The 27,048-nt window shown below is 38.5% G+C and overlaps 1 protein-coding gene across 24 annotated transcripts in view; it reads left to right on the top strand.

Moving 5' to 3' along the window:
* CADPS2 (calcium dependent secretion activator 2) overlaps positions 1-27,048 on the top strand; it is a 285,040-nt gene that overhangs the window by 49,530 nt on the left and 208,462 nt on the right. For all 24 annotated transcript variants that reach the window (XM_039726825.1, XM_039726810.1, XM_039726802.1 and 21 more), the window contains exon 2: positions 6,803-6,916. In XM_039726825.1, coding sequence (XP_039582759.1) covers positions 6,803-6,916 — 114 coding nt within the window. The remainder of the gene's footprint in view (positions 1-6,802; positions 6,917-27,048) is intronic.

A 27,048-nucleotide genomic window follows, 5' to 3' on the forward strand; every position in this document is an offset into this window, starting at 1 on the left:
ACTCTGCATGGGACATGGCCTCAAGGAGTGCTGTCACAAGGGACAGCAGAGCATAGCTGCCCTAGCTGTAGAGTTTTGGCAGCCACTCCAGACTAAGAGGAGATCAGTGAAGCACAGCACAGAGGAAACAAATACAATATTATAAATCTAGCTGTGATTGTCAGCTAAATTCTACAGCAAATCTCAGGTAGTAGGAGTAGGTACAAAGAAAATGATTGCAACTGTACTGACAACCTCATCTTAGTGGAGATTGCTTTTATTGGGGTGTGTTATTTACTGCCTTTAGGAAAAACACGTAGCAGATTCTTTCTTTTCTACCATGGCATAGTCTGTAAAAGTTTGACTTCTTTTCAACAAGAAAGAAACCTATCATTGCTATGAGTGTGTTCTAAGCAGTTAAATTATCCTGTATTTATTTATATATTTTCACTCTTCTGCCAAAAAATTAGGAAATTTCTGATTTTTATTTCTTCTTCTCCCCCACAGAATACTTGTTCCTCTTCATTATCAAAATACCTATTTTTTTTTTTCCTCTCAGGGGTCAGTCTGACCTTGCTGGAATCTGTCTCCAGTTCTGTGTTTTGGTGGTCAGAAAACACTTTCTTTTCTACCATGGCATAGTCTGTAAAAGTTTGACTTCTTTTCAACAAGAAAGAAACCTATCATTGCTATGAGTGTGTTCTAAGCAGTTAAATTATCCTGTATTTATTTATATATTTTCACTCTTCTGCCAAAAAATTAGGAAATTTCTGATTTTTATTTCTTCTTCTCCCCCACAGAATACTTGTTCCTCTTCATTATCAAAATACCTATTTTTTTTTTTCCTCTCAGGGGTCAGTCTGACCTTGCTGGAATCTGTCTCCAGTTCTGTGTTTTGGTGGTCAGTGAGATGCACTTGAATGCCTTCACGTAAATCAGGCTTTGCTTTGCTCACTGCCTAGGATTTTTGTGCCATCACCTCTACTCCCTGAAGAAAAACAACCCTCAAACCCTCTGATCTTTGTGAGACATTTTACAATTCTGCCAAAGAATCTTGAATATGTTTCTCTGGACAATGAAAGTATTTAAAATTTCAGACTTAATGATGCATAAAGTATTTAAAACTTAAGCACCCTATAAGTGGAATTGAATGACCATTATGGTAATGGTTCCAGTTTTTAAATCATTAAAGTTAAATGCAATGTTGTGCTTGTTAGATTTTAAAGAATGATAAATGTGTTTGGTTAATGAATTGGCTGATTTTGGTAATCTAATATTTGATGCTACAAGGCGCTGAATTGTTACACTAGGATTATATACTCAGAGTAGTGTGCATGGAGTGACAGCAAACAGAATCCTTACAGACCGTGTTTTACTTGGAATAACTTCAACTTTAAGAAAATCAAAGAACAGCCGAGGTTGCTAAGTGACAGCAAAATATTTATCCTTTTTTTAGAAAATCAAACTGGTTTATGCAATGAGTAGTAGGGGACAGCATATATTGTGTGCCACCCACGTGCTGTATAGGACCATTATTGTACATAATTAAGACCTGCATAATTCAGCACAGTAACCACAGCTATCGCCTCTGACTTAGTACTGATATTTTCTAATACTGTTTATTTAGTCTTCTTCCTCAGAAGAAAATAATCCACTATAAATGAATACTCTCTATCTCTGCTATGAAATACAAGTATTATCCTTTTGTAGGTAGACACTGGAAGAGGAGGCAAGATGGGAGAGAGGGAGAGGAAACAGAGCAAAAATCACTGTTTATAACTGGCTCTTTGCTTTGCAAGCTTATTCTCATCACCAATGTGAGATGAAGCACACTAAGAGGCAAAGATGTGGCACAAGTGTTACATTTTTATGGAAAGAGAGGATAATGATGGTTTCAGCCTGAGGCTCCATGCCTTGTTCTTGGCTCTCACAGAGGAGCTGTGTGTGGCTTTCCAGTCTGATTCCAGTCTGTGGATAAAGTCCTCCACGGAGGGTGGTGGGAAGCTCTTAATTACAGCAGAGTGGTGAAGGCTGGGGTGGCTCTTGAGTTTCACTCAGCAACAGAGTGAGAGTTTTTTCAGGTGTCATTAGATGCAGTCCTGCCATTCAAATGCTACGGCAGATTTGGGAAGAGGAGAGCTGCTGTGATGGGCTCACCATCAGTATTGCCTGCCAGCTTCATGGGGAGACCCTGCAGAGGAGACTCAGAGAGGGAGTCACTGAGCTCAGCATCCTTGAGCGTGCTGCTGTGGCAATGGGATGAGTTAGTCCTAGACAGAATTTAATCTTATTTTTTGGGTTTTTTGGTTTTTGCCTTGACAAAGAGGTTGTCAGGACAAGAAACAATGTTCAAAGATGTGTGTGAGAAGTTGATAGGAAAAATATTTATTTGTACATTCAGTTCTCTTAATTCAGAAGATGAAAATTTATCTCCTGACTGAATTGGAAGAGGGGGACAGCTGTTTCAGGGAACCGGGCCGCGGTGGCGATGGCTGCGGGTGCCGCCGCTCCGGCACCGCGGGGACAGCGGCGCTGCCGCCCACGCACTGGCCACCTGTTCAGCTTGTTCATTTCTAACGTTTTCCAGGGGCAGCGGTCCCGTGGGTTATGTGTCTGCCAGCTGCTGTTGGCTGCATGTGATCAGGGCTGTAGTGAGTGCTCTGTGTACTCGGGCAGCGAGAAGCAGGTGAAGATGCTCTTAATGAAGCATCTAGCGCAGTGAAGCTGCAGTTTTGTTTTTTTCCTTCTGTCTTTCAAAGAGAAATAAGCAGTATTACTCTTAAAGATCCGTACATGCTTCATTTTTCCTTCGTTGGAGCAAAACTTGACATTGGAATAACTCCCTAAACTTCAACATCTATTTGAAATGTGACTCCTTATAAAAACAGGAATTTAAATTCTGTGTAAAAACCATGTACTGAAATTGTTTAAAGGTGTAAGTGGAGCTAAACCACAAGTGCCTCTAGGTTTTCATACCCAGCTTTCACTTTAGTAGGGGAAAAAGCAAATCTTTAAATTAATGCTCAAAGAGGATATATCTGAATATCTGGATATATGACTTGTTTGAAATGTTAAATGCAAGGTGAGAAAGTTTTTTAATGGTTAACTGCTTGAGGCTCTTTCATATTTTTATATTACTCTGGCTAAATTACTACTGCAACTTGAAAAAGTTATATTTAATTTAATTAAATAGCTCTTTGAGAAGTTTGCTCTGTCTTAAATATTTTCATTGTTTGATAGCTTACTAAGGTTAGCAAATGTAAAGCAAAAAAAAGTTACCTTTTTTGAAAGACACAGATATGGAAGGGAAGAAAAGTTTGTATCTGTTGTGTGACTGCAATAAAGAAAAACAAATCTGAGGGCAGTTAATCTTGTTTTCCCTTAAATTTGTCTTTACTTATCTTCAGTCATTTTGCAGAATGCAATCAGATCTGATATTCTGAGTCACTGAAATTTAGTTACAGCATACATTCTCCCATGAAGCAGCAGTAGTTGCTTATGAAGTATATCTCACAGAGTTATGACAACAGATTCTATACCACCAGAATGCAAAATCCAAAGAAGCAATACGAAACTGAAGCAGGTTAATGGAAAGCAGCAGAATCAATGAGGCTTTGCTCTATACTTATGGTAGTATTCCGAGTTTAGTTTACATTTGGATGTACATACAGTAATGTATTTCTTTAATTTTAAATTTCCTGTTTGTGGTTCTTCCTACTAAAATTAAAATGTGGAAACAGAGGCACTGACCGTGAAGATGAGAATGGACTGAAAGCCAAGGTCTGATGTGTATGCATCTTGCACAGAGCAGAGGAAGGGGCTTGTGCCATGGAAAGGAAGTGCTGCTGCGAAGGATTTGAGCTCCATTATGGAAGCTCCTAATGGGGGGAATGTGCCCAGGATTACTGCCCTTCAGTTTAGGCATTTCTCTTGGGATTCTGGTTATACATAATGTCTTCTCTTTTTCCAGGTTGACCAGCTTCAAAGGTAGCTCAGACTTGGACAGGTTGAGTGCTTGGCAGTGTCCAAGAGCTAATGTCCTGTACAAATACCTGTTTTTCTGTTTTTGCTACTACAGCATTCCAATGCAATTAGTCTTTCTTTTTCTCTCCACATTTCCAAGCTGTTACTTTTACTGTTAGCTTTGTTTCATTTTTAAGTGCTTCAAATTGAAGAGTGTTAATAAATTCATTAAAAATGACCAACGTTAAAAAAAAGAGATGAGAGAGAATTCACTGTACACTCAATATTCTGACAAGTAAAAAAACCCAGAGGAGCTGTATGCTGCAGTAGACTACTATAAATTATTCTGTATCTTGACAGTTAACTACATTTCTATATATGACAGTACTTGGGACATGTTAAATAGACTTCAGATTATCCTTAGTGCAAGTTGCAGCTTTTCATCTTTTCCATTGGAAATACTATTATTTTTTAGCTTTGCAGGAGAACTTTATTCTGTACATCCAGATTTTGCACAGAAATAAAAGTAATTTAAGAAATATACAGTAATCTTAAAATGCCACTCAACCCTTAGCAATTCTTACTACCTAAAGTAGTGAATATGGAAGGCATATGTTAAATATTTTAAAGGCATTTCAGTTTGCTGAACTATGATGGTTAGAAATGAGAAAGTCAGAATTAAATTTATATTTCATTGCCTTATTCATAAGGGTTTTGTTTGGTATTGGGGTAATAGAGAAGCAAATCACCTAAAGAATGAAGTCTGCAAGCATGAAAACACATTTTCATAATTGCCTTGGCAGGAAGCCTGCATGCTCTCGTAGCAGAGCTGTGAATATTCCATGGGATGAGGGAGCTGCTGGCTCAGCAGAGGGGCACTGTCCATGTGAGTGCTTGTCTCTTTCCTGAGTCCCCCAAAAGAACATGTATGTGTGCTGGGAAAAAAACCCTCAAACCATCCATAATTATTTGCATTTTCTGGTATCTCAACTTGTCCAAAATATTTAGAAAATGAGAGAAGAATAAGAGGAAACAAATCAGTGGAATGAAGTTTGATTTCTGTTAGAAACAGCTTCAAGTGTTGTGAAGAGTCTGTGCAAGGAGTGGATTTTTGGCAGGCAGGTGGATAGGTGCTGTTTTGGGTGGATGTGCAGACACAATATGAATAGTTCTCCCATTGATTTTTAATTAGCAGTGGTACAGGATGGGGTGTCAGTGTCAGGCTGCTGCTCTCAGGAGTTCATCCAGGAAATTTGTCCAAGTCACAGCAACCTCTGTTGAAGTTTGCTTGCCTCTACAGGAAGCCTTTTTTTACCATAGGGATCTCCTGGGGCTTGTTCTGTATCGTTAATTGTTCTGTTAAGATGAGGAACAGAAGTATCATGTATTTTTAACTAGCTTGAATTTTTTTTCAGAGGCATAGTTTTTTGGCTTTGCATCACTACTGCCTACATTTAATTTTTCTTTTTAGAGGATTTCTGATACCCAGTACATAGCTGGCATCTCTACTATTGTTTCCTATCAAAATAAAACAGCTTTCAAGTTTGTAATTAATTTGGAGAGTTTTTCAGAAAATGGTTAGATTTTTCAAAGAAGCACATGAGTTTGCAAACTTAGCAAGCTTTGTGTGGAATGAAAATTTTCCTCTGATATTAGGGAAATAGAAGTTGTCCACTGTAGGCCCATTATCAGTATAGCAGAGATTTTGCTAATTTGATAACAGTGTTGTAGCTTAAGTGACTTGAAAGTGTTGACATAAGATAACTGTAAACCTAAAGCCACCATACTTACTGTAGATGCCAAAAAATTCTTCAATAATAAATTATTATGCCACTGGGGACAGTCTTATTTGCTGCAGGTTAGCTATTACAAATATCTCTTTCTTCCCTCTGGAAAAATATTTACGTTTTCTGGCTACACATCTATTTATTTGTTTGTTTTACTTAAGCAAAATACAGGAGGGACGAAAAACCTTTCTGTTAGTTGTGTTTGACATTTTTTTACTGTTAAAGTTCAAGAATATGATGTGATATTCAAACTTCTCACAGACTTGATAAGGAGAAATATCCTACTAAATAATTCAAGAGTGGATAGAAACCTTGGCAAAAGACCTGGATCCCTGGAGATCTTCCAAACTTTGCTTTCTCCCTTAAAATGAAACTTTGATAAAACTGGGTTGATTGCAAGGTTTAATTCTATAATGTGCTCTTCTAGGAGTTTGTTTTCAAGATGTACTCAACTTTGATATGAAGTCCACCAAGTGCTATTAGGTGTCAATCTTGGAGCCATTGTGTGCTCTTCCCTAAGATCCAGTGGTTTCATGTCATTCACAGTGTTGTAGCCTCAGTGGCTAGAACTCCATTTTCTTCACAGTGCACATGCTTGTTAAAACACTCCAATGGCAGTGCTTTTAGTTTACTCCAAAAAATGGAGGCATCTCAGTTGTTTATGTTCAGTTATTTGAAGGCTGAAAAGAAAATTATGTATTTGAAGACAAGCTAAGAGCTAAGTTTTATTAGCAGCTGCTGCTGCTACCATGGAGAAGATCAACCATTATATTCAGCATATGCATATAAAGTACTGCACGGAGGTATCCATGCAGACCTACCTCTGACATCCAAAGGACACCAGGGAAAGAGCAGACGTTTCCTTGCATGCTGCCTGTGTGCATGTCTGGCTGCCCCAGCGTGGCTTGTCCAGCTGGGACTCCGAAGAGCTCCACTCTCAGGTGGCCAGGGAACCCCTGTCTTTTTTTTCCTGTTCACAGGTTCCAAGTGTGTGCAGCACTGTGTATTTTTACTTTGAGACTAACTGCATTTATTTCTGTTCTCCCCCCTCTCCTTGTTTTGCTCTTGCACAGCTGAACAAGCAGCAGCTGCAGGTACTGAAGGAACGTTTCCAGGCCTTTCTGAACGGGGAGACGCAAATCGTAGCAGATGAAGCATTTTGCAACGCTGTGCGGAGCTACTATGAGGTGAGCTGTGTGCTTTGTTCTCCCTATTATGTTCACAGTATGCCTTTTAATGAAGGTACAAGGAAAGGAATTTCAGGTTTCAAAGGCCGTGAACTTCCAAACCTTCTAGAAACTATTTCCTCCTAAACCAGCTTTGCTGTTTTAGAAGTTGAAATCTACTGCCTGAGTACAAGAGAGGAATTGAACTGGGAAATATCCACCCTTTTTTAAGAAGGAAAAAAAAATTATAAGAGAAGATAAAATGAAAAACCCCTGGTGCTAAAAATCTTCCTGGCAGCACTTGATACAACTAGGCACTGCTATCTTTATCTCCATATGTCCAAGGTACCTCTTTTAATCAGCACTTTGTAAGTTACCATCCTGAGAAATATGTCTTCAGATTTTTAGTTACCATGCAGAAGGTTTGGTGAAGACCTGCCTGTTGCCATCCGAAAGAACAGAAGGTTTCCATGCAGATGGGCCAGCTCTCACAATCTGCTGTGACCTCCCAGGCATGTTCAGTGCCTGCAGCCCCAGTGCAGATCTGTAGGTGAAGTTTTCATTGCCAAAGGGACAGGTCCAGTTCCAAACTAGAGGACAGTTTCCTGTCCATCAGCAGCATAGGGATAGTGAATTATCCTGTTACTCTTAGTAAATGTTACTGTGTTTTCATTTTGCTTCCTCTAATTTCCTACCTGCTCAATGAATCAAAAAGGCTGGATGTTAAACTTCTATGCCTTTTGAGACATCTTCCTTCATATTTCAGCCTGCCACAATTTTTTTTTTCAAAATTAGCTTTATTTTTGGTACATTATTTGTTCATTTTTCCTGTCAGCTATTGTTTGCTAGTGAATTACTTTTTCCTTAAGCAGAAAAAGATGTAATTTGTGTCCTAGCTTGTTTTTATCTACAATAAATTATATTGCACAAGAAAAAAAAAAGGAGGGATGAGCAAATGTTTTCCTTTTGTGCTGAAATCATGGACTCAGTATGTAGAAATAGAAATTTGTATAGAAACCATAAAACTCAGTATAAATTTTCCCATATTATGCCCTGATGACTGCTGTGGCATTTGAAATTACGGAATTCTCACAAAAACACTTGTGAAAAGATGGGGATAGATCTGCAGATGAAACTACAATATGAACATTCTAAAGCTACTATTTTAGATTTGTGAGAACATGACAGAAGTGGCTAGAAAGTAATCCATTTTTCTGTATAGCCAATGAAGACGTTGAGGCTGGGAGGAAGGACAGTTTGGAGGATGGTGCAGGGCAAGGCTGAGCTAGTTAGTGACCCAGCAATAGGTTTCAGAGTAGGGGCATGTCTCAAGACACTGAACATAGGGTAGAAGTGAAAAGGACTTAAAGTTTCATTCTTTAGCACAATGTGTAAAAATCTTGATGTGTTAGAGTAAGTAGTCTGCTCTTTGGAAAGGATGTGATAGTGAATAAAAATTATTTGAAAACAAATGTCTAAAGAGTAAGTGTTCTGTTAAGATTTACTTCATGCCTTTTTTAATGATTTTTTTTAGACACATTGAGAACTGGTTTTTAGCATATCTGCTCTTGCAGTAAAAGTCTGTGCATAATAATCTAAGATAGCCTTGTAAAATGAAAGGCTCAAATTTTCTAGCTATTTTCAGACATTCACCATTTTGAATTACGTGTTTTGGGTGTCCGGTTTTAAACAGAGAATACTAAAACTCTCAGCATTACTGTCAAGGATAGAGTGACACCGAACGCTTCATCCTGTTTTAATATACCATGAGCTGATATACCAGCTGTAATTTCAGTCTTTTTTTGTTTGTTTATCCCAGCCTCCCAATTCCATTTTGTATTCTTTCCACACACTTCCTTCCAGACTTGCACAGCCCTTTCTAGTTGAGCAGTTTGAGTCAGCATTTGATAGTGATTTTTAGTTTCTTTTCAGGGTTGCAGTAAATAGTTACCAGTAGATTTAATGACCAATGCAGTGGTGGAATACAGCTGGAGACTGAGTTCAAGTTACTGCTTCTCTTTAATGCATTTTAATCAAATTTTATGCATCTAATCACATATTCCCATCTTTACTTGTATGTGTCTCTTGCACCTTTTTCCTTTTCTTTGCTACTCATTGGTTGAAAATATTAGTCTCTGTTACTTCTTTGTGTGCTCTGTTGATGCTGGGCTTTGGTGCTTTCTCCTCTCTATGTCTACCACATGTGGTCCATCACATCTTCCATGTGGTGATGTTTGTTAGTACTTAGAATTGTGGGCATCTTCCTTGTTTCTGTCATACAGCATCTTACAGATTTCCATGTTCATTTCCTTATACTTTAGTTGCTCACCTACAGTTCAATCTTACCTGACAGGGCAGGAAGGAAATATGTGGTCTGCTCAGTAATTATTTTATTCTGAATATCATTAACTTGCCTTTAATCCTATGCAGTAGTCATGGTTTGAGAGTTATTATAATATTGTTGGCAAATCCAGAATATATTCATTACTGTAGTTGATTTTCTACTTTGAGTGTGAAAGAGAAGGTCTGTTTTGGGGATGTGACATAAATTCTGTATCAGTAGCTGCAGGTGTTTTCACTGTAATCTGTAACTAATGAGTTTGTTTAGACTGTATCTTCCTAAGAATCTTAAGAAAAAGCTCCAAGGATTTAGGAACTTATTATTTTTTATAAATATTTGCAGAAAGAGCGATTTGATTTGTTTGCTAAATAATATGAATTTCAGCATTAATTTCACTAGGCTCTAAGTCATGCTCCTGTGTCAGAACTACTTGAGAAGTTTACACTAGTCAAGTTTTTTGCCTTATTTCCTCCACTATGCCTTTTCCAATGCTGCTGTGGTTTTTAAGATTTTGTATTAATAATCTGGCATCAGTTTTCATTCATCTTAAAAATGTAGTAGAAAAAAAAATCATATTCATAGGAAAAGTTACATAAATTCTTCTTTAACCCTCCAGAAAAGGTTATTTTCATGTTCTGTGTAATCTTCCCCTAGAATTCCACCACATTTTCTGAAAGTCTCACTGAAATTTAGCATGCTTCTTTTTTGTATACATGAAAGCATGATTATCTTGTTTTTCTCTTCAATCTCAGTTTAGAGAAGGTATGGAAATGTTTACTCTTTCTGAAATCCTTCTCTCAGAATTAACATAGGATTTTATTTTTTTGTGTGTGGAAAATTCCATTTCAGACATTGAGCCAGATTCTAATCAGTAGAACATCAGATGCTAGTGCTGCTTTTCAGATAAAGAGAAAAATTCAATCATATGGTAATTTTTTATGAGTAATTATATTGGACACACTGCTAAGTATAAAATTAATTGAGAAAGTGACTTATGAAATTAAATCCTTTTTTTGCTTAATTCAACCCTGTAGTTTAAAAACTTATTTGTGAAATAGTAGATAATTTTTCATTCACCAGTCTTGCGTGCTCTTTCACTGAGGTTGGAAAATGCTGTTGGGCAGAGCCCTGAGAGGGTTATTCTCCACCTTTAATATACTTACCTCTAATAGGTATGCATATACCTTAGGCTTAACTCACAGTGCTAATCCTTTCGTCTTGAATGTATGCAGTCTTAGGTATCAGTAAAATGGGTGCAAAGAACTGTAATGAATATTTGAAATACTGTGAAGACTTTTTCAATATTGTAATGATTGCAAGTTCTCAGGTTTTCAACTCTACTTAAAGCAATTTGGAGCTGCAGGAAGTACTCCATACTGGTGTTTTTCCTGTTTTTCTTGCTGTTCCATTTTAAATATGTGGTTCTAAGCCATGATTACTTCATGCTGCTTAAATCTGAATGTTAAATGCAGGATCTGTAATGCTTAGTACTGTGGGGTGTTTGAGAATTTAAAATCAGACTGTGTTTGACTGTACCAGTTTGCCTGTGATACAAAGATCATATTTAACATACCTTCTGTTTAAATTGAGGAGATTTGTGTACACAAACCTAGGTGTTAGTTTGGCACTGCTAGGCTGCCAAAAATGAACAAAAAGTAGAAAACAAATAAAAAAAGAAGAAAAAGAAGAAGACCCATGTCATAGAATCACAGAATAATTTGAGTGGGAAGGGACTCTGAAGATCATGTAGTCCAATCTGCCTGCCACAGGCCGGGACATCTTTCACTAGATCAGTTGCTCAAAGTCCCATCCAACCTGACTTTGAGGGCTTCCAGCAATGGGGCATCTCTGGACAATCTGTCCCTGTATTTTACCACTTTTATTATAAAAATTTCTTCCTTACACCCAACCCAAATCTGCCTTTAACAGCTTTCTAAATGTAAAAGAAAGCGTTCCCTGCCTCCATACCAATGTGCATAGGTGGCAGCTTTCATCTTCTGCAGGAAGTGGGCCAAGTGTCCTACAATTACCCAGCTCCTTTGGTACCTAATCCTGAACTGCTAATGCAAGTCCTTGCACTTATCCTTAGAATGGGATGAATTGTGTTCATGAGAGCTTTTTTATATGAAGACCTTAAATGTTTTGTTACTCTGTTAAAAAAGTTGAGGTATTTCTGTAAAGAAGGGAGTGAAATGATGCTATTTCTACCTGTGATTATGGAAAACTTGGTCTGAAAATTTTTTGCATGGATGTGAGGGCAGAAGGATCTCACTGGTGAAAGGAGAAAAAGGACCTAGCTTTCTGGAGTAAGTGGTGCTTTGATTGCTTTCACAATTTTATTTTTACTATCAGCTATTTTAGGCACACCATTTTTATTCAAGGCAACAAAAGGCATAGCTGATCCAGATGAATGTTTCAGAGATGAAGATGACACCTAAAGGAAACAGAAAGCATTTGTTAGAATCAAAACATAGCACATAAAAAATAAATAGTAATTAAATGTTGGAACATTTTGGTTTTATATTATTGAGATAAAATAATGAAATCAGTAGATTAATCATTTATTTAAATACATTAGGCTAATAAGTGTAGAAGATAACAGTTTCAGAGCACAAGTCACTGTTGACTGCTTTCATTTCTTTAAAAAGTCATAATTGGTATACACATGTGTTTAAGGATGTGTGTTTTTTGCTCTGTTCAGATGCTCTTCAAAAATCTGAGTACTACACCAGCATGGGATTTATGGTTGGTACAGTCCATTTGGAGAAGTTGTTTCAAAAGGATGGTTTTTTATATTAACTTTAGGCTAACTTGTGGCTTGCCTTGTGAGGATGCCTTTTGACACCAGATGCATTTGTATTTGCAACCTATTAGCACTTCCACAGTTTCCTTCCAGTTGCTTGAAAACATGGTCAGACTTGAGGTCAGTGTAATATTCTATGGGTTCTGTTACTGTAGCTGTCTGGTGTAGGCCAGTTCTATGCAAAGCTTCATAGAAGTTTCAGGGCACCCCCAGGAAAGATGCATAACACAGGTTTATTTAGGTCATCGCTTTGTTAAGAAGCTCTAATGCCTTCAGTGTTTTGGATCACCAGCCACAATTTGGCATGCAATGGAGATTATCTCACTGTTAGCAGTCTAATTATTTCCCTGAAAGAAGTGAGGGGGAGATAAGATACAACAAGTTAAAACGTGCTTTGCATGATCTGGACCTCTTCCATGCTAAGGAGAGACCTGATAGAGTGGAACTGCAGGGTTTGTGATGTGCAGCTGTCTCTTGAGAGTGCTGTTGTATTGCTGCTGCATGGAAAGTGTATCAGTGCTGAAATCCACAAAATCCCTTGCTTTACACGTAACTACATGTAACTATTTTTTGTGTTTTCAGACTGGAACTCCCCTTTTCACTCTCACCTGTATGGTGCCAAAGAGGCTGTACATCTGCACAGAAACATACAGCTACCACTGAAACTGTGTTTGTCCAGTCTCTCTGGGCACTGATATCTATGGATGATCACTATTCATTTGAGGATGCCACAAGGTTTCTGTATTAGCATGGTTGTAAAAGACCTGTGTTTCAAACTTTTAAATTATGTAGGTGGTTGATGGATAGAGTTTAGTGCATTACTTACACCAGTCCTTTGATTTGGTTGTGCTGATAGGAAGATGGAAAGGAATGGATGTAGATTAAAAATTTTTCCAGTAATGGTATCCATTTTTGTTTGTTTGGTGACTGTTGTTGTCCCAGGTAAAGAAAGATGCCTTATAGGTCTGACACTACACTGCAGAAGTAATTAGTGTTGGGTAGTGAGGTATGTCTCTACTGTAGTAAGCATTATGTGATGTTAGCTACTTGTTTGTTAGATAAATTCTGAATGTCTATTAATCTGAACAAACCAATTAGAAAACCAGCAATGGCCCACACTGTTACACAACAGTGAATTTGATCTGCTTTGCTTGATTGTTTTCTTCCCTAATCTCACTTCTGTTTTACTCAGTCTCAGAGGAAAACAAAACTTATCTGGACCTTGGTTTTGCAATTAACAGCATGTTGCGCTGAGACATAGACTATACATGTTTTTGTTGATGCTGTCTTCTGGGCAGCTAAAGACAGTAGGTATTTTTTTCAGCCTGATATTAGGAAAAAATGTGACAGTTTAACATCCCATCTGCCAAAATCTTGCAGGAGATACTAACATTTTATTCAATGGGATTTTTTACATTTGAAAATCATTGTGTGGAAGGATTTTTCTTTCACTTCATGATGAAAGAATGATAACTCTTCATCTTTTTCAGTTACCCTTCCTGCTACCTTTTCCAGGTCTCAGCACAGAGCCCTTAAAGTCCTCTAGGTGTGGAAATAATACCACAAAATATCTCATTGGAGTTACATTAGTGCCAATTAATTTTCTTTTGTGCCTTTATATTATGACATCAGTGTGTCATAATTCCATTCAACAATATCTCAGGGAATCTCCAAATCATTGTGAAACAACAGGACACTTCTTTCCTCCTTTTAGCAGTAAAACAGACATTCATAAAACAGACAATCAGCCACGACTGAATTTCTGTCTCTCTCTGTGACCAGAGAGAGGTGCGTAGTTTCACCTTAATAGTACACTTAAAGTGTCTCAGTACAAGTGAAAATTCTTACAAGATGCTTATAGACTCCATTTAAACCAAAATTAGTCCAATCAGGGTCTCTCTGTCTCATTACTCTTTAGGTTCTAGATTTTTCTCATGTAATTTGTTTAGGCTTCAAGTTTTGATTAGCAATCCACTGCACAAAATTGCAATATTCATCTAATCAATCATTTCACTGAATTTCAAAAAACTACTATTTAATTGATTTCACACAAAAAACTCCAAACCAAACCAATCAACCAACCAAACGCCCAAACCCCAACCCATTCAACAAACAAGTAAAGGAGAAAACCTCTTGTTTTCATGCACCATCAGACTGAATTTTTAGGACTGGTATTTACTCTGTATATTGTTTTGCTTACTCTTGGATTTCTAGATGGTGGGATAAATAACTTTTGTTTTCATATTTTAATTGAAGCTCTCTGTCACTATTTTACTTTGTATTAGAAAGCTTTACCCATCAAACCCTTAGAGCTGTGTGACTTCTCAAAATCTTCTAAACTTAAAAGTAATGTCTTGAAAAAGTGCAGTTAGTGGTGAATTCTTAATCTCTAAGTAAACCAAGCTAGAGAAGACATGGAAGTAAGGGCTAGAAAAAGTCAGAAAACACATGGATGAAATCCAGAAATCAGTAAATGAGAAGTGAGCCTTTAAATTCCATCTGATCTCTCTCAACTCCATTTCAAATCTGTTCTGATACTAATTTCAAAAGCCAACAACCAATTCTTATATCTTGAGAAATGTAAAGGCAGAACACAGACAGAGACGATGTAAATATTTTCTGAGTGATTTTTCTTCAAGTACTGCTTGATTTACATTTCCCACCATGGGGTATTTCTAAAAGCTATATTGGAAAACAAGATTCTTCTCAAGCTTTTATTTCCTTAAGTACTGTAGAGACATTTTTTCTATTTCAGGTTGCCTTGAAAATCTATCCTCACTGAGCAAGCAAGAGGTTTCTTCAAAGTTAAATGCAGGCATAAAGTTTCTATCCACCCAAGATTCTCAACAAGAAACAACATTATCTTAAACAGAGCATACTAGGAGAAACAGATTACCGAGTCTCTTCCAGTTACTGAATGCCTTCTTCAAGCATTGCTAGTGAACAGTAACTACCTCATTAAGGAAACTTTCTTTCCACTTGGTTTTGCCATTAAACCATTTCTCCTAATTTCCTCATTCAGATTTTCCTATTAACTTAAACTCATTACATTAATTTAAGGTCATTGCTTAGCTTACTTTGTTTTAAATGTGAAGTGTACAATCCCTTATTTTATTGAATTATCATTTAATATAAATGTGTCTGTCTTATGCCTCCTTAGCAAAACAAAAATACTGAGCAAATTGCGTATTGTTTATCTGTAGTATAAATTTTATAAAAGGCATTTATCATGGTCCCTCTTTGGACCTTTCATTTTCTTATTTCTTAGGGTTGCAAACACAGTCCCAAATCCTGGTGTGGTTCTGCTACTTTGTACTGCTTTATATTTTACTCTATAATTTTTCTCACCCAGGTAGTGATGGTCCTTAGAGAGTGAGTGATCAGAAGGGATTAGAATTTTAAGAATAATGTAAAGGAAGAAGAATATGTCTGCAGGTGTTTTGAGCACGTGTTTGGGGCGGCAGGTCCCTGAGCTACCCTGTCTGTACCTCAGTTAGCTTGTCCAGGGCTGGCTTCTGTCTGTCTGCCTGCCAGCATGTGGTCACAGAGATGTGCTCCAGTATTCAGAGCAGAGTCCCACACAGCCTGCTTGCTTGCAGAATTGCCAGTGCCTGGCAGGATGATTAAAGACCATGCTGCTGGTTGATATTTTTTTTCTTTTTTTCTTATGAAATAGTCAAAAGATGCAGTTTTGCATCTGTACTTAGAGATCAATATGGTCCTAGATGTGCATATGACTTGATTTCTCTGGACATCTTTGTGCTTCCTCATATCTTAAGAACTGATGCCAGAGTAACTGTTAAGGTGCTCACCATGCTACTGGTGCAGCACTGCCCAGCTAGAAAGCTGCAACTGGGTGCTTGGAACTAGTGAGCATCACTTTACTTGTGGAATCACATATCCTCTGAGCAGAGAGAGCCATGGTTCTCCCAGGAAAATCCCGGGAAGCTGTATAGAAGCTGTGAGAAACTTAGAGGAAATTATTCAAACAATTATTATCTCTCTCTCTCTGTAATCATTGTTTATAGATATATTCTCCAAAGTGTGCTATGCATAGTTCACCAATACTGTGAGAATTTTTCACTTTGAGACCTATCAAGTATCAGCTTAACAAATGAGACTATAAAAGTCACAACTTCTTCCTAATAAACAGATTCTATTTCACCTTCTGATGAATAAAGTCATTCACTTCATCCCTAACTCAACAGCATCAAGTACTTTCAGCATTTCCCCCAGCTCAAATGTCAGCATGCTGACTGGCAGCTCAGCACGAGAAAAGGAATAATCTCCTGGGGATGCGACCTTGATATTTTTGTTTTATTTAAGTTTTCTGTTCTTGGTGTACTTTTCATAAACTAGGAAGGTGTTCCTTTGAGAGCAGCAGGCATCCTTTGTTTCCATGTGTTTGTGTCTCTGTAATTTACTGTGATAAATATGCTTCATGAGTAATATGTTATCCTGCTCCTTGCATGCAGGTACTCCTGCAGCAGAGCCTTCCAAGTCTAAGAATAAGAAGTATATTAATCAGAGATGAATTTTCAATTTCAAGGACCAAACTTTTCTCAAATCTTTATTCCTGATCAGCATAAGATTAGTCACAAACACTTACCTCCCTTTTTTGAGTCTATTCACTTGGAAGTCTCCTGTAATCTTTATTTGAACATGAACAATAAAAGGAGTACACCTTTGTCAGTTTATCTATTAAATTACAACTTGTTTATTTCTTTCTCTTTTGGTTTCTGTGTTCTCCTTTGTTTCTTTACGTCCAGACAGTCTGGAATGCTGTGATAGAAATCTGTGGACAAATGGCAAGAGTCGGTATCCAAATACTACCCCTTCACTGTTTTACTCGTTGTCTCTGAATGCAATTCAGTTTCTAATGCTTTCAAAAGTGTTTCCTTTATAAGTAGTTAAATTGCATGGAAGCAAAAGGAAACAAAGCAGATCTAAGTGTCTAGTCCTGTACTGTTTATTGCAGTGTTGTAATGAGCCGTGACACATGCAATGTAATCAGTAGTACTGAAATGCCCACTGAAACATCTTTGGCTTTACTCTCTTGACATCTCTTATACCTTCCTCCAGGGCAGTAGTGCAGAAGCCTTTTTTTTGAGATAAACTTGCCAATTAGAAAATGTCCTTAATTTTTGCCTTCAGATAAGTAATTTTGTAATTTTAAAGTTTAATCTTTCATAATGGAAAGCAAGTTACCTTCTTTTCTTGGCTTTAAAGCATTTTTAGATCAATAAAACTTAGCAGAAAACTATGAAAAAAACCACCAAAACAAAGCAGGCACAGCATTTTATAAACTTGATTTTTAAAAAAAGGCAACAAGCAAGTTCCCCAAACTTAGTAACATTCAAGCAGCGATATTGTGTCTGATCAAAATTCAAGATATTCAGAATCCTTAGATAGTGCCAAATCAAAGGAGACTCCTGATGAAAAAATAACAGGGCAGGGGAGGCTCATGCAAGGATTTCCAGAGTATCTTCTTCAATTCTAGTCATCAGGGCTCAGGGAGACCTACCTGTCCACATTTCCATCACTGGAAAAAAAGCAATAAACAGCATAAAGCAATTAACCAGGTCTTCAGTTTTGTCCTTCAACAACAGAAGAGCTTGTGGTTACTGTATTTGTATTCCTTGCAGGCACTTCTGTGCCTGGAAAATGAGCCTTGCATCAGTTGTTAAAATGTTACCTTGTCTCATTTCTCATAAGTTTGTTTTTGGGAAAGCATATGGGTGATGTTTTAGAAGCCCTGTTGTCTTATCTCCCTCCACAATCAATTCCTCCAATGTAGTAAAGGTGAATTAGTTGTTGTGTGACCATTCTTTCTATGCTTGTGTTCGGAGGAAATAATAGAGAAGTTATCTTAAAATACAGACATTTCTTCTGACAGTGACATACTGTCCTGAAAATTTTTCAGATGTTCAATTGTGGAAAGACCAAGTAAGCTGGTCCTTGGGACTTCTGTAACTGATATAAGTTGTATAACTGGAGAAAAAATTTCTTTTGAAACACCAATTTTGATCTGAGACTTACAGCAGTGATTAATTGTAAATGATCTCTGTTGCCTTATTCCAGCTCTCAGCCTTCTGACTGTGCTTCACATATGCTGCAAATACAATTGAGAAAATTAAACAAGGGAACAAAAAGAAGTGATGCATTCCATTTAGCTCCCTCTGTTTCACTACGTGCTTTGAGCTGATGAGTCTTCTTGCCTTAATTCTGGCAAGGGGCTCAGAGGAGAAGAAGGAGTGTGTCTCAAAGTGAATCCATAACCCCACCATGGCACTGCAGCTCACTGTGATGCTTTTAGTTAGCTCTTTTTCCTTCTTGGACTACTGAGCACAACCATCAAGGCTCACTGGGAAGTAAGCTAAGGCTTTCATCCTTCTACATAAAAGACATTTACCACTTTTCTAATCCAACTAGCAGCAAGTACTGCTTCAGAAAGTCAATTTCTGCTGATGATGAACTGATCAGAGGAAAAGGTAAAATGTCCTTCTTCCCTGCTTGGGTTCTCCTGATGCTGCCATTATGCTACTCTAAAATGTACTTACAGTTCATTGTGTTCAACACTGGTGTTGAACTTCAAAGCTAAGACTGAAAGGAAGGTTAGATCCAAGTCTACACCAATCACAGGCCCTGAAGATCAATAAAAGACCAAGAGGAATAAAAGACCATCACCCTCATATGAGTAACAAGTTTCTCACTGTTTGAGGAGTGAGCTTTCAACACACAGACCCATGGTAGTGGCCATCGGCCCAGATATGTATGGATGCCAAAGTCTTTTTCTTGGACACCTCTGAAACAAAAGTTGAGATGTCACCCCACAATCTACTTGAAAAGTATTCTCCTGGAAATGTGCCTTGTTTCTGATATTAAGCAAGGAGAGCTCTTCTACATTTGAGGATGAACCCAGACAGAGTATGCAGCTTTTGTTTCCTTGGCAATATTCCAGAGATGGGTCTGAGAACTGCAGGTGGGCTGCATCCCTGCAATGTGCCAGCCTGATCATCATGACCCAACAGGTGCAGTTTGCATCTGACTGCACTCTGTAGGCCTGTGGAGACTGAATTGTCTGCCAGCGTTATAAGACAGTTTGATGATGCAGAGGTCAGACTTCTATAACCAAAAAATGGCAGCAAGAAAAGAAAAATTTACGTGTGAGAGATGCTATAACTATTTTAAGACTGCCTGTGGAACAAAGATAAGGCCTCCATGAACAGAAGTCACTGAGAAATTTCCAGACAGTTTGAGGGGAAGATGATTTAGCTTGTGAAATGCAGATTTCTGTTTTACCATTAACTCTGAGAAGAACTGTGTGTGTGTGTTATGAATGGAAAGGGGAGTTTTAAACAAGTTTTTGTCTTTGCCAGGCTTCTGGCAGTAGACAGAGGTGGCCAGCACCCCAAAACCCCCACTTGTTGCAAGTTCTTAATAATGGCCAATTAGATCTATTACAAAATGAATTATTTATTTGATACACACAAATTTAACAGACATAAGACTTTAACAGATGAGTTACTACACAGAATAAACAAACACTGCTCAGCACAACTGAGGTACTTGTATTGCAGCTAGTGAAGAAGTAGTGTAGATTAGGATTCAATCTTGCCATCGAGTTGCTGATGGGAGATACAGGTGATCCTTCCTCTCAATTTCCAGAAAAGTATCCAGGGAGATGCATCCAAATTTTGTGGGAGAAGCCCTGCACATTTCCAGGGAGTGTGTAGGAGGCTTCTGTCTCTGATAATTTGTGTAGCTTTTATAGGGTAAAGCAGTGACTTTCAGTCAATATTTAAATTTTCCCTCTGTCTACATCTGCTCTCCAGACCAAGATGTTCATTCTCAGATGGGGGTCCCAGTCCTCTTGGTGCCAGAGATAACTCCCTGTCAGGTTGTCTCATCCATTTACAACAGCTGAATGTGTTGGTAGAGCAGGGAAGTGGGGAGGAATGTCCTGCCATGGTGCTTCACTTTGGAATCAGAGAATCATATTGATCACTGTGGATGTCTTCAGGCTTAGCATTGTTTTATTGCTCTCGATCTGAATATGCATAGTAATTTCTCCTGACTTAAGTATGAAGATTTGCAGGGGCTGTAGACTTCACAGTAATTATTTCTTTAAACCTGATTTAATCTACTGAAAGTAAAGGTACATCTGTCTTTTCCTAAAGTGAGACAGGAGGCAAATGCTACTTCCAAAATGTTCATGATTAATCATAATGAAGTTGAATAAGTTATCCTGAAGGACTGAAAAAATGTGTAGGTAAATAGCATGTGGTACAGGGACTGGATAAACTGAGCTAGTCAAGGAATGAGACATTCCTTTTAGAAGTAGATAAGCCTTGTATATGTCTGTGAACCCAGACCTGATCCTTTGAAAAAATAATAGTGAATACAGGGGAGTCTGCAAAGCACGAGCAGGTATAGACAGAAAGCTGTGTGCAGTGTAAGCAGTAATAAGGTGACCTTCTTGTTACTGTTTGTTTAGAGAGGGGGAAAAACCTTTTTTACTGAAAGCTCTTAAAATGTACTGAGGTTAATAATGTAGAAAATGTTCTTTATTATTGTCTGCAAATTTAATTTTTGGCGATAGTCTTAATTTGCTTGTTAGCCTAAGTTAGAAGAGATGTTAATGAATGTTAAGTTCATGCTGTTGAACTGTCAGAAAAGGTTATGGTTAAACAGCAGCGTGCACACGTTAACAGCTTTTGTTAAAGACTTCCCTTTCCACTCAACTGACTTTGACACAGGAGTTGGTGATTTGAAAAGGAAGTCTATTTTTCCTGTCAAAGTATTGTTACTCTAGTCTAATGACAGTCTCTGAGTTGGAGTTTGTTGCCTTCAGCACCAAAAGACCCTTGATACTCGTACTAAAGCAGCCTTGCTACATCTTTATTTCCTTGTTCTCTGCGTAGAGCAGGGTGCAGAAAGGTCTCCTGCACCAGCTGCGTGTTCAAGTCCATTGTTTTGTTTGATGAAATGCCCAGGACTTTAGTATCCAGCATTCTTTTGCTGGATACCAGTGTAAAAACTGAATAATATTTGTTAGACTATTTGAACTATTGGAAGCATTTAACTCAGTCTTTGTTGATTATTTAAAACATTTATTTGTTTACCTTTAAAATGCATTTCTAAATTTTGCAAATCTGTGATCATGAAACAGTTGCTGTTCTGGTTGAAATCAACTGGAGGCATAAACCTGCTGGAATTCAGAGATTCAGAATGAGTACAAAATACCTAATCTACTATGGTAGGGGGTGAGAGTGTGTGTATGCAGGGGTGTGTTGGATTTTGACAGTGGGGTTTTCTCTTTACTTTGTTCATTAACTGAGAAAGTTTTGTGGTGAAAGAAGGTGAAGTGGGTCTGGAATATACAGAAGCTTGAAATGGAAGTCAAAAAAAAGTCACAAAATGACACTTCTAAAGGTGGTTTCTGTAAAATGCTCTTGGTGCTTGTTACTCACATGTTGCTGCGTGATGGGATCCAACTGCTACCTGTCAGCCCGATCATGGGTCAGACAGATGGCCTAAGCGTGGTCCATTAGTGAAATAAAATGCATTCCTGAAAAACAACTACAAGGAAGGCTGTTTATGTTTAAAATTCAGCACACATTTAGCTAATTAATAGAGCTTCAGCAAGGGACTCATCACATTACAGCCTTCAGAATTTTATGTAATGTGGACTAGAGCAGCATCTCAGGCTACATTTTGTAGAAATGCTAAGGTTCTGGTGCTCACATTTGGATTGACGAGTTTGTTTAAATTAGAAATCCTCCTCAATTTGTTATAGCTGTGCCAAGTTTCAACACATCCAGTCCAAGCTTTCTGCTGTACATTGAAGTTGGTTAAAATTTGTTTGGAGTTCCGGAAAAATAAGGAGACATGGTTTTAAAAAGCATGATTTGAAACACATCTTTCTAGTGATTATCTATTCAGATGAAGGGTAAATAATGGACCAAAACTTGGTGGGAATTCTACGTGCATGAAATTCTATGTGCATAAAAATATCCTGAGTTGGAAGGGACCCACAAGATCTTCCAGTCCAACTCATGCCCTGCACAGCATGGTTCCCAGGGGTCACACCATGCACCCAAAAGCATTGTGCAAACACTTCCTGAACTCTGTCAGGCTGGCGCTGTGACCACGTCTCTGGGGAGCCTGTTCAGTGCCCCAACCCCCTCTGGGTGAAGAACCTTCTTCATCCAACCTAAACCTCCCCTGACACAACTTCAGGCCATTCCCTCGGGTTCTGTCACTGGTCACCACAGACATCAGTGTCTGCCCCTCCTCTTCCCCTCATGAGGAAGTTAAAACTTCAGTGAGGTTTCCCCTCATTCTCCTCTTCTTCAGGCTGATCAGACCAAGTGACCTCAGCTGTTCTTCATAGGGTTTCCCCTCAAGGCCCTTCACCATCTTCATTGCTGTCCTTTGGATGCTCTCCAATAGCTAATGTCTTTCTAATACCATCCAAAACTGCACACAGTTATTTACAGTTCTAGCATATAAATCTGCAGTTAAAAAGAAACTGCTGGTGCTGCCTTGCTTTCTGTGGGAGCTGGGCTTGATAATAAAGTTCATCATCTGTAATACAGACCCAGTGAACTTGGATGGCAACGAGCAAGAGGTTGCCATAAGCAGAGCTGAATGTTTGTTTTTCAAATTTGCATAACTAATTGACAGCGTATTAGGAAAGCTGAAAGCTAAAGGCAGGAAAACAAATTGGTTACAGCAGAGGAAAATTATTGTTACAGCATTTGGGTACTGGGGACTTTAGCCACATTAAAAATTTATCTTTCAGGAGGGCAGATGGAGCAGTCTGTCAGGAGGCCTCAGAAATAAGTTTCACCTGAGTGTTTTGGTTTTGCCATTCGTTCCATTCCATGGACTGCTACAACCATGGGCAAAGCAACAATAAATCTTGTTCCTCTTTTTGGTTTTCTTCTCTGAGAGCTCCAGTTGTCCTGTTTCTGGATCTCCATGCCATGCTGGATGGCTGTACTGTTCACCTGCATGGGGCCTGGCTGGCCAGAGTGCTGACCATATGGGATGCTGCTGGCTGGGCTGCGAGTTCAACAGCTGGTCTGAGACTGCAGCCATGTGCAAGGCACCCAGTGCTGCTTCCCAGGGCTCCTCTGTCTCCCCACAGCATCCTGAGCCACACTTCTGGAAGAGAAACTTTGGTGAGGGCATTGTGGACTCTATTGCACCCACTGACAAACAGGATAGTCAAGTGTAGAGAAGGAAAGGATATATCCAGCCTTAAAAAAAAAAACATGTAAAAAGCAAACAGCTATGCCTGCCAAAACATCTACCTCAAATACCCTAAAATAAAAAAAGTGTTAATTATGTTAAAATAGTTCTAATCACATATGTCTTGTGGCCATTATGAAGGCAACAGTCTTAAAGATAAGAAATAGAGAAAAATTAGGTTCAGAGGTAGAAGAGAAGGCTCTTCTTGTTGTCTGCTGATTTATGTGTGAGAGTGGGAGAAACTTGTTTCTTAATTTCTGTTGTAAGGAGGGGAAAGTTAAGGAAAAATTATTTTTAGGTGGCTTTGATTGGAGATTTCATGTAGTCGGTTGTAAAATACCATCAGATCTTTTTAGGGCTTCTTGCAATGATTTTTCATATAGGACTTCTAAGGAATATCTTTTGGGTCATGTAAAAATAGGACTTAAAGAGTAGAATTTCCATGGCAGCATTCTGAAGCTCATCCTGCCTGTTTAGCTGGCCCTGTGCCTTGTGCTGGGAGCATTTCAGTATGTTCTTGAGGAAAATGTTGTGAGGAGGAGGAGGTTTGTTAAGAACTAGCTAAAGTTTAGACAGCCAGAGGGCTGTATGAAAAAGATGGGCATTATCTAAGCCAGAAATGGACTGGGTTGATGAAAATTAGAAAAAGATTGTACCAGATTTTTAAAAACCAACTATAGGAGAAAGCAATAACTTCAAGATAACGCATTGTTTGTAAATGAAATCATAGCATCCTATCTTAGACAAAATAGGAAAAAAAGTCTGTAAAACCCCCCAATAAATAGGAAAAAGCAATTTAAAGAAATGTCAGTTAAGCAGAGCATGTATATTAAAAGCTGAAAATAGTTCCCAGTAATCCAAGTGAGTAGTTGTACAAGTGGTTCTCATTTGTATGGGGCAGATATCTTCAGGTACAGCCTATTTTCAAATGGCAGGAGCCACAATTACGATCTGTAGAGAGCAAGTGATAACTCTGCAGAAGGAAGACTACTCAAGAAAGAAAACAAACCTATAATTATTCTGCATGGATCACAGAACAGTTAGGGTTGGAAAGGACCCCTGGAGATATCTAGTCCACACCTCCTGCCAAGGTAGAGTCCCTTATAGCAGGTGACAGAGAAACCTGTACAGGTGGATTTTGGATGTCTCCACTCAGGGAGACTCCACAACCTTCCTGAGCAGCACTGTTCCAGTGCTCTGTTATCTGCAGTGTGAAGTCTTATGTTGAGGTGGAACTTCTGGTTTAGTTTATGGCCTTTGCTCCTCGTGTCACTGGGAACTGGGAACTGGTGAAAAGACTAAACAAGCCCTGCTCCCACAAGTCTTTCCTCATAAGAGATGCTCCAGTTCCCAAATCATCTTTGTGACCTCTGCAGGACCTGCCCTGGTAGCTCCTTGTCTTTCCTGTACTGAGGACCCAGAACTGGACACAGCCCTCCAGGTGTGGCCTCACTGGGGCTGAGCAGAGGGGCAGGATCACCTCCTTCAGCCTGCTGGCCACACTCTTCCCAATGCACTCCAAGATATCAAACTGTAATGATTTGTAATGACTTTAACTGCTGTCCATTGCTACATTTGTTCCATCTCCAGAAAGGGATATAACAGAAGTAAAAGAGCCATGGAAAAGAACATCATGTATGTGTGTGTGTGTGTGTGTATTTATGTGTGCATATTTTTGGTTTATTTGTAAACCAGAGTGCAGATTTCATAAAGACTCTTCAGCAAGGCAACTACTCTCATGGTTTCTGAAACACAGAAAAATTGCTTAAGTTCCTGAAGCTTAAGAAACTGTTAAGATTTCACTGGGTGGGAGAGGGAAAAAATGGATATGGAAAATTAAGAACAGTTTAATAGGAGTTGATTGCCTACAAACTGTAGTTGCAAATGTGTTGGATAAAAGCAGCCATATCCATGAGGAAGGAGAGCCTGCAATTAAACTGAGTGTAAGACATCTGTAACTGGTAACAACCAGTATAACAGAGAATATATATAAATGTAGGAGATTGATAAGAGAAATATTCATAGGTGCAGTGGAGAAGAGAAATTCTGTAGTTACCAAGACAAAGATGCATGTTCTCTGCCTCTGATTCAGCACTTCTTGTAGTTCATTAAAGAAAAAAAAAGAGTTATATAAATTACTAACTTATACCTACAACTTCTATTAAACTAGTTTCAGTCTGGCAAAAGGAGACACAGTTTTAGCTGTATGTCTTGTTATCACAAGGCACAAGGAAGAGATACTATCCCAGTAATTAATATGACTAACTATTTGGGTAGACCTTCATCTGAGATGGTTGCTTGGAACCTTTAAGATCAGAATAGCTACAGCCTTGATATGTTAGTTAAATATAAGCTAAATTTCCCTTATCAGACTTCACATATGGTAACTGAGTGAGATTCCTTGCTCAGAAGGCTAAATATTTGTTTTCTAAAGATGTAAATAAGGTCATGTTAAGCTTGTGAGCAGTTTCTGGCTTTAGGAACTACAATAACAATAGCTTCTCCAGAGCTTTTATCTATTTTTCTGTCTACTCTATTGGCATTTTATCTTCTTTGAGGCTTCTCTCCAGTGATTTGTTCAAGCTCGTGTTTATGTATTTTAAATTCATTTGTTGCTGGTTAAAACAGATTACCATGCCTTAGAGGAGGAACTAAGAATAAAGACTGCTTCCTCCCAGGTGAATGTTGTAATTAACGTTAATCAAGAGAGCCAGCTTCCCATGTCTCAGCTGTGTTAGGAAGATGGAGAAGGCTTCTTGACTGGGGAAAGTCAGTCTCCTCATTGATGGAGTATTTGTCCTTTTGAGAATGGGGGATATAGTTTTCATTCTCCCAACCTCCATCACCTCACATTGTGAAGGAAGTGGCTTCTTGCCTGTGTCTCAGTTAAATTATTTGACCATTTCTCTCCAGGACTGTGAGGTGAGTTAGGTCAGCCAGCTTGATGCTTGACAGTGGAGCTCTGGAGAGAAATGGGATCTTCAGATATCATCCCTTTTGTCTGTTTTTAGACATCTGTGAACCCTGTAATGTTATGCCAGACCTTCTGGTACAATGCTTTTAGCATGTGGGAGTACCTAGGCCTGGAATTTCCGCTGCGTGGTAAATTCCTACCATCAGAGCTGCAGGGTCTTTCTGATGTCTGTCCCTGAGTTTTCCCAGCTCCTTGCTTTATAAAGGGCTTCTGATGTCTGTATGCCACAACTACTTAAATAATTGATGGTTTAAATGGAAAGAATGAAATAGTTTTTAGGATGTGTATGTACATGCTTTCAAATATAGTGGTTTGAGAATTCTTTTAAGGAGACCCTAGTGAAAACTGCCCTTGGGAGGATTTCTTTCCCTCCCATCTCACTGTCCCCCCTGCATAGCCAAGCTGTGAGCCAGGTTTGCCATAGAGAGATAGAGCAGGTTGTTTCAATTATCCATTTTTTGTTAATTTTCAGCTGGATCAGCTCCTTGATTTATATGATTGAGTCATGGAATTGAGGTAATCAGCAGACTTGAGTCAGCTGCCAGATAGCCACTGAACACTTGATGAGAAATTTGGGCAGGAGGTGTTGGCTGCCTTTGGATGGCTGCCAGTCTCTGATTGTCATAAGCATTTTTTGCTCAAGACTGCTTCTTTTTCCTAGCATTTTAATAATTTTCAGGAGAAATTGAATTATAATATTATTGACCTTGTTAGATGTCATTATTTAGGTGACGGAGCTGGTGTTAATGCCCACACAATAATTCAAATTTCATAAA

This window comes from Passer montanus, unplaced genomic scaffold, assembly GCF_014805655.1.
Source record: "Passer montanus isolate IOZ18808 unplaced genomic scaffold, ASM1480565v1 scaffold6, whole genome shotgun sequence".
Lineage (NCBI taxonomy): Eukaryota > Metazoa > Chordata > Aves > Passeriformes > Passeridae > Passer > Passer montanus.